Source organism: Haliotis asinina, chromosome 6, assembly GCF_037392515.1.
Source record: "Haliotis asinina isolate JCU_RB_2024 chromosome 6, JCU_Hal_asi_v2, whole genome shotgun sequence".
Lineage (NCBI taxonomy): Eukaryota > Metazoa > Mollusca > Gastropoda > Lepetellida > Haliotidae > Haliotis > Haliotis asinina.
In genome coordinates, this window is record NC_090285.1 from 35,310,765 (window position 1) to 35,324,521 (window position 13,757).

At 38.5% G+C, this 13,757-nt stretch overlaps 1 protein-coding gene across 1 annotated transcript; it reads left to right on the plus strand.

Moving 5' to 3' along the window:
• The first annotated feature begins 1,357 nt into the window (after positions 1-1,357).
• LOC137287269 (cytochrome P450 3A21-like) lies at positions 1,358-11,072 on the plus strand. Its single transcript, XM_067819503.1, has 14 exons — positions 1,358-1,431; positions 3,127-3,214; positions 3,580-3,632; positions 4,001-4,097; positions 4,430-4,543; positions 5,060-5,148; positions 6,751-6,902; positions 7,084-7,217; positions 7,588-7,681; positions 8,650-8,807; positions 9,104-9,192; positions 9,774-9,911; positions 10,105-10,255; positions 10,854-11,072. Exons 1-14 carry the CDS (start codon positions 1,358-1,360, stop codon positions 10,932-10,934), a joined length of 1,512 nt encoding a protein of 503 aa, XP_067675604.1. The 3' UTR covers positions 10,935-11,072.
• Positions 11,073-13,757: the final 2,685 nt, after the last annotated feature.

A 13,757-nucleotide genomic window follows, 5' to 3' on the forward strand; every position in this document is an offset into this window, starting at 1 on the left:
AATACGAAAACAGAAGAGGATGACACATCGAGCAACGAGTAGGTGTGTATGCCTAATTTTGTACGTGCGCTTGCACTTCTTTTAAGTTTTGTAGAAGCGCCTGCATTTGCTTTAGTGTCTTTGCACTTGGTTGTCCCATTCAAAATAATATAAGCGAATTAAATAATACAAGCAAAGGTAAACCTTTGTCTCCCAGTCTCGAACTTAACAGTCCAAACAAATACGAAGTAGCGAGAAGTTTCTTTGGTCCTTAATGGACTAGTCGAGATTGCAATATTTTACATCATGTCCGAAGTGTCTCATTCTCGCGTTTTCAACTGCTGACAAAAAGTGTTGTGTATAAGATGACACGAGAACGTCAAATCTCGCTTTCTGATACTTTTGGCTATTTAGCTCGCTTTCGTTGAGATTGCGGGATCGTGAAAACATCCCTTTGACTATCCATAGTATTGAGCTCACCTATCACAGCAATGCTCCATACCTTCACATGAGTAGGGGGCGGAAGGATATCCTTCGGATTTAGGCGTTCATTCGTCACGGCGAAAAAACATGTTCAATTCCCTGGGCACAATGTACGAAGTCCATTTCTGGGCTCCCATTTCTGGTATCTGTTGGAATAATGCGAAATACGGTGTACAAATACTATTGCTCTGCTCACATTCACACGGAAACTTACAAAACAAGAAGACCGATTGTGATGTCACATGTATTGTGACGTCATGGCATAGTTATGACATCATAGGTTCGACGTCATAGCATCAACTGTCAGTTCACCTGATGAAAAGGTCTGGAATGACCGCGAAAGGTTGTGTTTCAAAGAATTTAAATGAAGATTTATCAATAAAAGATCTTGGTCAAGAAATGTAAAGATTTGGGGCATCGAGCATGGTTACTGAGGGACTGTAGCCACATCACATTGATACATATGTCAACAAAATAAAATAAAAATAAAATAATTCCAACCAGTGGGAAGAGCTAAACGGCTCAAACGTGCAGTGTCATATCACGAACAAGGACTTGTCTGTCAACTGGAACAGTGTTTACATATGCACTATATGAAATGACTGATAAACCTGTACACATCAGCCTTGTGAAAAGATCCACAACAGGATCGCCAACAACCCAAACCGAGCCCCAAACTACTGTGTAAACGACCCTACTTATGGCTAGAGCAGGCAACTGCAGCGTACATGCGATTTTGCTGTAGTAAACGCCATCCCTTCCTCGATCACATGCTTGAAAATTGCACCAGTCGCCGTCAGGTTGACTCGTTCCATTACGCCATAACTAGGACACGTGATTATGTTTTTTTCGGTGTTATAAAAGACCTGCTTACTCGTTTAGACGTCATATCGACATGGAGATCTTGGGACTTGTGGATGTACCACTGTATTTCCTACTGTGCTTGGCGGCCACAGTTCTGATCTACATGTGAGTAGAGAACTTTATACATAGACGAGTTTTTGTATTATGGCAACGGTTTTTATGCACATTGGGAGAAAGACTAATCACAAAACAATACTATTTTTAAAATGAATACACTTTGTAAACTTGTGCAAAACCCAAGTTTTAACATACTGTTAAACGGTCACCATCCAACGCTGACGGTTACAACTGGCATGGTCATAGCTCAAAATGTCCATGTACGTGTGTTTGTTCGCGTGCATGCGTGTGTTTGTCTCCCTGTCTTTTGCCCTCTGTGTGTATGTATTTGTGATGCATGTGTGTGTTCATGTGTATGCTCCTGTGTATGTTTTCTTGCATACAAGTCTATCTGTCTGTCCGTCCGTCTGTCTGTGTCAATGACGTATGCCATAAAGGATGTAGGCGTCTTGAATATTTTCTGTTGATCGAAATGGCTACCGGAAGGTCATCATGGACCTTCCACACTAGTGCTTGCCGTTTCTGGATAGCATTACGTATTTTGCAAAGATTGAGTACATTATGTCAATAGCGTAAATAAGTCTTCAAATTAAAGTGTAAATATCGGAGTCTGTTCAATGCAGCACTCAGCAATCGTGTCAGTGATTGACATTACGAACATAGATATACCCCATTGACATGTGTCAACCAAATCAGCGAGCCTGACCAAATTATCTCGTCTACTACCAGGTCAAGGGTAATTCTAAAGCGTTTCAGCACCTGTCTGATCGTAGTCGATGTGTATTTCCTATCAGTAAGACAGACTCTAACAGTCCCCAAAGGGAAATTCATTGTACATTAATAGATACAGATGGTAATTATTCAAGCAATGCCCGCATTTCCTCAGACTGAGTAACTTTAAAGACTTCCATACCACGTTCATGTGGCAATGAAAAGAATGATTCAGGAGAAATGTACCCAAGGTTATCGTCACATAATCTGGTATATTTTCATGCAAGACACAACGAGTTTCGACGAGGGACAGTAATGCTCCATATTTAGTTATTGAGTATGGTTTTACGCCGCTTTTAGCAACAGTGAACATCAGAATCTAGCGGGGAACACCAGAAATGGGTTTCACAAATTCTACCCATGTGGGGAATGGAACTCGAACCTTTGGTGTGACGAGCGAATGCTCTAACAACTAGCCTACCCTACCGCCCGACATTGCGTTCGATGATCGTTATATAGGTGATACACGGAAGGTTCCAAGTGGTATTACTCTTGCAGAGAGCTTACTACCATCACTATCATCATCACTTAGAGCTTGGTTTATATTATCACCTTAAGATTTACACTACCACATTTCTTACTGCCGTAGTGATTCCTTTCTGACGATTTATCATGAATTTAAAAAACAACTATTCATTAATTATTAGATAATTAAATATTAATTGCTGTTTGATACATTTCATGTATTTCTTATTTGTTTCAACAACAAAATCAGGCAACATTACATGCTTTCATGATATGGAATATAATAGAGTAAGTTTCCAATATTTACTGAATCCGTGCTGAAAACGGCATAAAACGCTCTTCTTGCCGTCAAGGTGGCGACATACAGGCTAATGCCATACACTGTGCAGTTTCTTCAATTTGAATCTTTCCATGTCAATACTTCGATCTTAATAAGTAAGTATGCTCTTATCCTCAAAATATTCATTTGCTCCTATCTTCTTCTATTTGTCTGATTGTGATTTACAGATATGGAACATGGAACTACAATTACTTCAAGAAGCAGGGAATTCCGGGACCAGCACCAACGCCTTGTATTGGAAACAACACTGGTCCGGTAGGTTCAGAAATAAATCTAGTCTGAGAGATTTGTTATCCATCCAAACAACTAAGTTCTTAAAAATTTAAACACTTAAAAGATATGAATCGTTGATGCCACAAAATGTGGAATGTCCTTCGACAATCTGATCATTACACAGAGGCGAGTCCTGAAGTCTGCTAAATGACCAACAGGCACTCACTTCGTTGACATATCCAGTGAATGCCAACTGTAATATTACAACAGACGAGCTTGTTTATTCGCTAAATATTTCAAATTCAGAACTGATACATATCAAAGTAACACTTCTGTCACATTTTAAAACAGTTGATATGGCAGATGAGAAATATTGCAGGAAAATGTATTCACGTCTTCTTTTGCAGAGTTTCGGCCATAAACTGTACCCCTGGAGTAAGCTATATGGATCTGTTTTTGGGTACGTGCATGTGTATTTATCTATACACACACACACACACACACACACACACACACACACACACACACACACACACACACACACAAATATATATACATACGTACATACATGTAGTCAGACAAAGCACATACTACGAGGAAGTCGCTGGTAAACAAGTAACACATACACGTAACTGATATAACGGGGAATATCGAACAGCATAGTATTTAGGATAATTGGAGTTTACTGGTATCTAAAACATTTTTGTATTACATTGTGTTGAAACATAAACATGAGCATGGAAGCACGTCTGTAAGGTGGGCTAAGAGGTAGTAAGTGCCTTGTGTTATCTAAGCACTTTTGACGTTGTCATTTATCACATTCTGCAGAATCTTCCTTGGAAGGAGACCCGCCTATGTTATTTCCGATCTTGAAATTCTGAAAGAGGTTATGGTCAAGAGTTTTGACCATTTCAGAAACCGCCCGGTAAGCAATGGGTATTTTTTCAAATTAGTGATAAAGAAGGCCCCTTGGACTGGAAATAAAGATTATATATCACACAAATGAAACAAAGTTGAACGTTGTACCATGTTTACTGTGTTTTGTCTGTTTACCATTTCTGTGTTCGGAACGGCGGGGTAGCCTAGCAATTAAAGCGTTTTGTTGTCACGCCAAAGATCCAGGTTTGATTCTCCTAAATCAATGTACAATGTGTGAAACACATTTCTGGTGTCCCCCGCCGTGATATTGCTGGAATATTGCTAAAAGCGGCATAAAACTAAAGTCACTCACATTTCTGTTTTTCGAATACATTTCAGGCATTGCGAATGCCCCACCCCTTCAACTTATCTTTGGTAATCTTAGAAGACTCTGCGTGGAAGAGAGTGAGAACTACCATCAGTCCTACCTTCACTGGTGCCAAACTGAAAGAGGCAAGGGACTCTGTTCGTCTTTATATTAACCATATGGAGAATGTATATGCGTTGAGTAGAATGAATAACATTTACAACTCGATTTTATTCCATTTGTGTTTATGCTGGGGAAAAAACCCCATAAATTCGCTTCGGTAGGATGAAGATCAGAACATTCCATTGTTGAAAACAAAACCCCTAAAATTTAGAGGTAAAAAAATCCAAACCGTATACAATGACAACTGTGGCCTGTGAACGAATTCAGTTTATGTAGACTGCGTGTGACGTCCTGTGCGAAGGCTGATGTATACTATTCCATTACTGCTTGGTCTCGGAGATCGGAGGTTAACAGGATAGTCAACTGCAACATATTACTGACTTCGAACTGACCAGTACTTGTAACCATTCGAATGCGGTAAATGTGTTGTCCACTTGATAACGGTTCGCAGGTTTTTAAAGTTGGATATAAGTAGTGCCACAATGTTTGACTGCAATAAGTATTGTGGAAAATATGTGATTTTTGCCTTCTGTATTTAGATGTGTGGAGCCATCAACGATTGTGCAAGGACTCTCACAACAAACTTCTTAAAAGACATTGGGAAAAGCCGTGGAATTAATGTGATACAGTAAGTGCATTAGTATTGTTTGTAGGTTGAAGGTATATGATGTTTCTTTATATGTTAATGTGGATAGATATTTTACACAATCCCCAAAGATGGTTCCTTGTAGGGAAAAAGGTTCTCTTACTATATCCCCAGTTCGTTAAGAAATATTGTTATGGCTGAAAATCTATGGAACATACATGTCATTGCTCATGCTGGTCACAATCCGAACTTGTAATCCCTGTGTATTTTTAATTAACTATATATTTTGAAATAGTTAATGTGTGAGACAGATATCTGTACATACCGAATCTGAGCTAGATAAACCAGTCACACAATATTAGCACAATGACCAATTATCTCAAAGTTGAAGACCAAAGACAGTGGTCGGTAGACACGTCACAGACCTAGTGTGATGTCGTCGTGGGGGCATTCATCAGACAGTTTTATTATGTGTGAACGGTTATGTTGAGGGATACATTAATTAACGGGCTTATCATAAAAAGCTAATGATCACAATCTGACTTGTCCGTTTGTCGCTCTCAGTAATGATCCAACTTTATGACGGTGGTATTTAAATAATTGACTCTGGCCTAGACAATCTGGTAACTGCGAAAACATCAACTTTGCCTTTCAGTATAACATACTTTTAAAAGCAGTAGGGGAACCTGAACTTTGAAGTGCGGTTGGAAAGAAAACCCACTGAGAGCGTTGCAATGACATTCATCGTGTGTATGCAGCATCATCTCATGTTATCACCATACGCAAACACAATGCATGGGAAACACGTGTACAAAGTGGGAGCCTCCTACACGTGCTTATGGTGTCATTAAGAATCTTTACGTTTTTCAGTCATACCAGCAAACCACTGTAGACCATTTTTGTCGATAACTTTCTTGCATCTGTGCATAGTCAGGGTATTTAGGGTCATATCACACACTACTGACTGAAAAGTGTAAAGATGAAATTTTCATGTCAGGCTCCAATCACCTAACAAGGCGAAAACTGAACGAAAACCTTTGCTTTGAATGAAATCCATGTGGTGATGCATTCTCAAAGCACCCATTATTATTATATCAACATTGATTCAATCCCATATATCTCCCAATTTCGACGATCGCAGATTGAAAATACAGTTCCTGTACTTTTTTGACGGGTATACTAATGACATTTTCCTAAAGGCTCAGTATTTTACAAACGGTCTTCATCACATTTTGTCCATCCACAAATGGTGAGTGTGTGTGTGTGTGTAATTTAATGTTGCTTTAAGAGGCACCAGCAGTGTTGCAGTTAACTGCGGCAAGCTTTGTAACATCTCAAGTCCACGTTGATGCTGTTCTGCGGTGTGGAGTATATCAGTCGAAACATCCGTTGAAACAAATCCCTGTGAAAGGAAACTCACATACCCATTGCAAGCATAAATGTATTCACATATCATATTGTCGTCTGTCGCAAATGTTGTGCAACGACTGCCTTGTTCATGTTCATGTTCAAGTTCATTACGACAGTGAGGTCCTTTGGGATTTATGAAACCTGGATATGTCAATAATTAACGGTTGGAGAATTATTTTTTTTCATTGAAACTTTGCCGCATATACTCTTACTAGTATATTTTGAATGTTTTAGCTACTTTGGAGCTTTCTCTATGGATGTGATTTGCCAAACTGCCTTTGGAATTAAGGTTGATTCACAAACTGATTTGAACCACCCGTTTGTCGCACACGCTAGGAAGTTATTCCGACCAACAAAACTGGCACAGGCATTCTCAGTAGTGTCAGGTAAGTGAAAGGAAAGTGACTTCCTGTAACTTATCGCCAGTCTGTAACTCCTGTAACAGCAGTGCACACATTAAACTGTTTTTCTTCTCTCCTCTGTTTGTATGCACCTTTTCACAAAATCACGACCAGAATGCCTGGGCATTATTTAAAGATTCAAATGGAGATATATTTCTGTTTAAAGCTGCTGTTCCAGCACTTGAACCAATCATAGCTAAGCTGGGCTTCGGACTCTTTCCACGAGACACCGTTGTGTTCTTTGAGTCGATCACCGATGAAATGATGAAACAGCGGCGAAACGATAAAACAAACAAACAGGTAATATTAGACGTATCACCATTATATGAGATGCATCAGTGTGTACATGTCAGACACACTCCTGCCTCCATGACAACATTCTTCATCTAATTATAACTTCTAAATGAACTCTACCATTTGTTACTGCAATAAAACATGCCAAGAATTATAAAGACTTGCTGTTATTTTTATTTTATTCTTTTCGCCAACGGAGACTACAAGGGTCGCATGACCTTTTTCTTATTATTAGGAGATGAGATGTATCATTGTCTCATGGAGAAATGTCAGAAAACTCAGCATCATTTCACCATATATCAATTACATGAAATTCTGCATTTTGTATTTGGACTGTCGGCGGTATCGAAACTTATGTTTTCAATATTTATATCAGGGAACCGACTTCCTGAAAATGATGATGGATGCTTCAATAGAAGAGGGAAAAGATGACAACTCTATTAATAAAACAGGCAAACATTCAGTCAGGCGTAAGTATGCAGTTTATTCCATTTGCAAGGTGTGGGTATCGCCGTCTACAAGTGGAAGCCACCCATAGTGCTTAGGGGAACATTTTGTCCTAGTGGTTGACTCAGCTGATTGTGGTCTCGGGAGGCATTCATGGTATCGCAGCAATCGGTATTCCCGGGTTTGCGATCTAGACTTGGCTCTTAGAGGTGATTTTGATGTAAATCGACAGCCTAACGTCCGTGGTTTGTTTACCGTTTTCAAACCGACGGCATGTATCGAATCTCCGTAAGCATTTTCCAGCAGAATTATTAACATTAAAATCTGAAATTTGTCTGACCATCCATGAAATACCTGCTATAACATTTACGTTTCATATATGACTCTTCCCACTCCATCTGAACTACGTCGTCTGCATATGCTTGCAATTGTTGCCAAAAATATAGTGGAAGTGATGTCATGAGCTATATTTATCTCCTGCGAATTGAATTTTATTGTTTACCGCGATACGATGGAGTTCTCCCCTTTGGTAAATATTAATTGGCTACGTTCGTCTAATGGCTTTCGCTGAAATACTATCTAAGTTAAAATAATATCTTTTTTTCACAAATCTGTTGATCAAATGCCCTATATTTGGATCTCTAAATAAAATAGGCGTCATAAGTTCAGAATGTATTTCCGATTACGGATATGTCACGTACCGCGATACAACGAGGTCGCAGGCTACCACAATGCAGTATTGGGACAGGGAACGGAACTCCAGGCCGTCTGCAAGTCATTATTCTGTCGTATAATATGATAGAGCTACGTTCTGGACTCATCCCATAATTACTAGTAAAAGTATGCTGCCATCTACTTTCCATCGAATGAGAGATTTAGGAGAGTCATACAACGTAGGTGATGTGGCAGATGTTCATTTGACTTCACGTTTTTCTCTCTATTCACAAAAAAATCAATGTTGAAAAGGAATGACACAAGTTTCAACTTACAGATCTATCGAAGGATGAAGTAGTCGCTCAGTGCATAACGTTCTTTATCGCTGGTTACGAAACTACAGCGTCCACCCTTTCCTTCCTATCTTACAACCTGGCCATGAACCCGGATGCACAGGAGAAGGCCTACAGAGAAATCAAAGAAAAGTTGGGAAATGTCAGTATCCAAAAGAACAATGCTGTCATATTCTAGCTGTTGTTTTTAGTCTCGTTTATGAACTTGTCGAAATGTGGATAATTTATTAATCATCTGTTTCATTGACTGACATTATGAAATATGAAGATACATTATTATTAGAACAAGCCGTGTTTTATTGTACTTCTAAAGTACAGCTTCTGGGTCAGAGAACCCTTTCAGCAAGGTGACACACCAGAATTACAGAAATGAATTATTTGATATTGTTGTCAAGGTAACCCAACAAACATACATTTAAAGACGTTTTTGTTTGTCAGGAGGAACCAAACTATGGCAACATTGGGAAACTGAAGTATCTGGACAACGTGATCTCAGAGACGCTCAGACTCTACCCGCCGGGTTATGTGTAAGTGGAAAAATATGTTTTACAATAGGAGTGTTAAGGCAAGCTAGAGTACTATCCAGCACTGTGCATCATGCTTATAGCATAGAGCAACTTTAGTTTAGAACGACTAGTTTAACGGTGGGATTTCTGATTAGAATGGATCCCAGCAACCTTTGTTGGTCGTAAGAGATGATGATAATGATCGTATTGTCAAGCATGATCTTTGATCACAATACTCAACATTTTGTTTTCTGTTTCAGGATCGATTATTTATATATAGCTGGAATATTGTTCTGTGAACTACATATACTTTATTTAAATGTAAACAAAACAGAGTCAGCATAGGTTAGATTGGGAGTGTTTCGTTACACTGTAATATATCTGAATACCATAATAATTTAAATTGACGTTCAATTCAAATCATTCATTGACATAACATGTATAATGGATACCAACCGTAATGATCAGTATGATGTTGAACAGTACATACTGTCTGATAATGCCAATGAATATATTAGCTAAGAATCTCGTAAAAGAACATGTTCAGCGTCAATGGACATTTTGGACCTTGCTCCAAGCTTATACAAATTTCTACTTTTCAGGAACTCCCGAATTGTTTCTGAGACCACTCAAATCAAAGGCCTGACTTTCAGTAAAGGTCAAACTATCTTCATTCCTGCGATGGCTATACACCGAAATCCTGACATCTACGAGGATCCTGATTCCTTCAAGCCAGAAAGGTATAGGACTGACGTTGGTAGTTGGTTACTAGAAAACATCCTAACCATATAATATCAGATGGTCAGCCTTTATTCACGTCACTTTCCATTTCCGGGATAAACTTGTTAACTGAGCATTTGTTATCTGGATGACAGTGTAGCACGTGTACACTTAATTGTTATATTTGAATAACTGTAAGAAAATGTACTTCAGGTTTGAAGATCAAGACAAAACTATTGCCTTCCAAGGTTTTGGATTTGGCCCCAGAATCTGCATTGGAATGCGGCTTGCCCTGGTTGAGCTTAAACTAGCCTTGATCAGTGTTCTGAGGGCCGTGAAGTTTGATCGTCTGCCTGATACACCGGTAGGATTTACGTTTTAAAAATATATTTTCATCATCATTTCATTGTCCAACACGTGTTAAGAATAATAGATAAAAGGGTTGTTTAACAAATGAAACAGATTTCACATCGACCATATTAACATACACCATGTTGGTTATCAAACAAACGGCCGGATTAGTATATGCCTGGGCTCTCGTGCAAAGGTCACGTTATCATACCAGCTGAGTTATGCATGAAACCATTGTTCTTCATGCAAGCACACAGCATCCCTTTCGTTCGACATTTAACCTCAACCAGTTCACCATACAGACTGAAATGGATGCAAACCAAGCTGAACACATTGTGTTCATAATGAAAATGACCACAACAAGTCACGACTAATTCAGCTTTTTTTGAGTTAAAGAATAACTTTTGATTCACAGGTTTTTAATCAATTTCTTTTGTGCTGGCGTAAGGACAGCTTATTTCTAAAGAAACTTCACGAAACGACTTTGGAATGGAAAAAAAGATAGTTTGTTTCTGAAGGTAGTCCATAGATCTTTGCTTTCGTATAGGTCATAAACAAAACCACACACTCTTGTTCATGTTACAACTGCATATGCCTTGGTTTGTTCACAGGAAGTACTGACGTTTACCCAGAATCCAAACGTTCTTCAAACAGACAAGGCAATCATACTGAAAGTGTCTCCCAGATGTTGAAGACGGCACGAAATGCAACGGCAGTCCCCAGGATGTCTCATCCAACTTTAAATCAGTGGGCATCTTGAAAATCTGGAACAATCTTGTTTAAAAAAATGTATCGGAGAAAATAATACAATTTGTTTACATTTTACGACCAGCAACCAATGAATGTACGTGCTGTAGCACATTAGATCGTCGTCACTGAAACTGAATGTTGAACATTTATTATTTTGCAACTAGTCACGCCGAAAACGATTCGATTCCCCAGATGAGTATAATGTGTGACGCTCTGTTATCCGCCGCGATGTTGCTTTAATGTTGCTGTTAGGGGCATAAAACTAAGTCACTATTCATACACAGCCATCGGGAAACGGGAATAATCAGTCTGTCGTACAGACCCTGAAGCAAATATATCCAAGAAAGCCCACGCAAGTCTACAAAATTTGGCAAGTCTATATTTCCTTAGTTTCAGGCTGAAAATGAAGATGTCTCTGGGCTCCATTTCATTATATTGCATTTTTCTTAATTATGAACCTTTTCCAGTAAAATGTGTTCATTTCAGAGACTAATTGTTAGTTTAGGGAAACACCAGGGCATTCAATGCCCGCATTCAAGTGGATAAATTTCAGATGGTTTCCTGCTTCCGTGACAAACATTTCATTATAACTTCTTATAACATTTTATAATAATACACATCCAGCATGGTAAAGCTGACGTTGACATTTTTCAGCAACAGACGTATTCTGTTTACTTCAAACCAATGCAAACACAAGAGGGCTCGTAACACAAAAAGAGAACAAGAAAGTGTGAATATTCATTTGTCTGTCATTCAAAATCACGTACAATACGTTTATAGTAGATGTTTAAAATTTAAATGCTTTGTACTGAATGTATTCGTGTCAATGTATTTAACACATTCTAACTGCATTAGAATATCCATTTGTCTATCACATAAAATCAAGATGTCAAGATAACCAAGGGTCTACCGCCAACATGTAACATGTATTGTTGATTGATAATTGTATCTAAATGTTTGCATTGTATACAAATGCACTGAACATGTTCTAAACACTTTTGAAGATCTATGAATAAGATCACTATGAATGGTGTAACATATACTGCATATTTGTAATTTTGTTTGCCCTGTGTATATTCATGCTAACTGCTCATACTCCCTGTTGTACATTTGGTGTAGAAGCTGTACCTACAAGCTAAAATTATAGCAGTGATGTTTGTAATTCAGATGAACACTTATTGATGCAGAATTCTCAAAAGAATTGTTTGTTGCAATACCACCACTACGTTGCTTGCTGGGGAAAAACAAACGTAGAATCGATGGTGCCACTGTGGGAAGTGCCACAATGGGGAGTGTGAATAACGACTGTATTTGAAAGGTATAGCTCAACTCATGAAAACATAAAAAAGTGTTTATAAAATAGTGGTTATTTTAGGAGTTTACTTCAACAGGAGAATGTGAAGTCTGTAAATCATCACGGTTTGCCTGTCGCTTGCTTGACATATGTTTTTGTTGCAGTATTTTGCAATTCGGGTGCACACTTATTCATACAGAATTTTCACGGGTCTGTCTAATTTGCTTTCTTTACCAACTTTTAAAAGCTCTATATGCTTGGTGTTCTACCAAGTTAAAGTTAAGTAAAAGCGTTCTGTTCATGATCCAAAGAAATGTGTTTTAGTAATACCACTACATTTCTTGCTGGAGAAACACAATCATGCAATCGATGGTGTACAAATGGGGAGTGTAAAGACAGAATGTGTGTTTTTCAGAAAGGTATACCCCAACTGATGGAGGCTTAAAATTGTTTGGTTATCAACAGCGTTTGCTTCAAAGGGAGAGTGTAAACGTCTCAAAATGATCACCATTTGCATAATGCTTGCATGACAGCTGTTTGATCAAGTTTGAGAAGAGGTTAAAATCGGGTGAATACGAGGTTCGTCAATTCACAGACACAGGCTCGAACAGCAGCATGAGTTACAAAGGACTTGCATCCCGCTGTATATTTTGGTGGAACGACAATAAAAACTATGTTTTTCTCTCCAAAAATCAAGCTTTGATTATCTGACTCAGTTCTCTGAGCAGATTAGCATGATATTATCCATCAATGGTCTGATCTTCATTTACAGTCATATCAGGTATTTCATTCAGCGTTACGTTCATAAGTTACAGATGAGTCATCAGTGGGATCTTTACTCTTCATATATGTTGCTTATAGTAAGCTTAGTTGCACGGTGATCTTATTGCTATTTAATCATTATGACTCTGAAGAAAATTTGGCTATAAGTTCACAGATGACAAAGCGTCAGAACGACATGATACAGCGGCAGTAGCACATCACACGGAATGACGGGATACGGAGTGATACACGTGAGCAATAGAACGACAACATATTGTCATGAAACTTTTGACCAACGGCAGAGGATTGTCACGTGGAGACAGTAGATTTATAGAACTGAATTGCAGTTACGTATCACCACAGCAGAAGGAACACTTTGTGCATCGGATGGAAATATCAAATGACAGTAAAGCACACAGATATCCGTAATAAGCAAAACACTGTGGTCATGTCCGAGGCAATTGCAACAGACGATATAATCAGGGAATTATTTATTCCTATAATCAGAGAGAACAACCGTGAAAATTCAAGGAGATGACCCGTTCATCTTCATGTTTACATTGCACATTATCGCGGAAACAAACCATAGATGATTTGCTACAGTACTTTTGAATACTTGTTATCTGCATCGCAGTATCATACATGTGTTCTCAGAGGTGACTTTTATATTGTTCAACATGTGTGATGAGGAACAATAACAATGACTTCC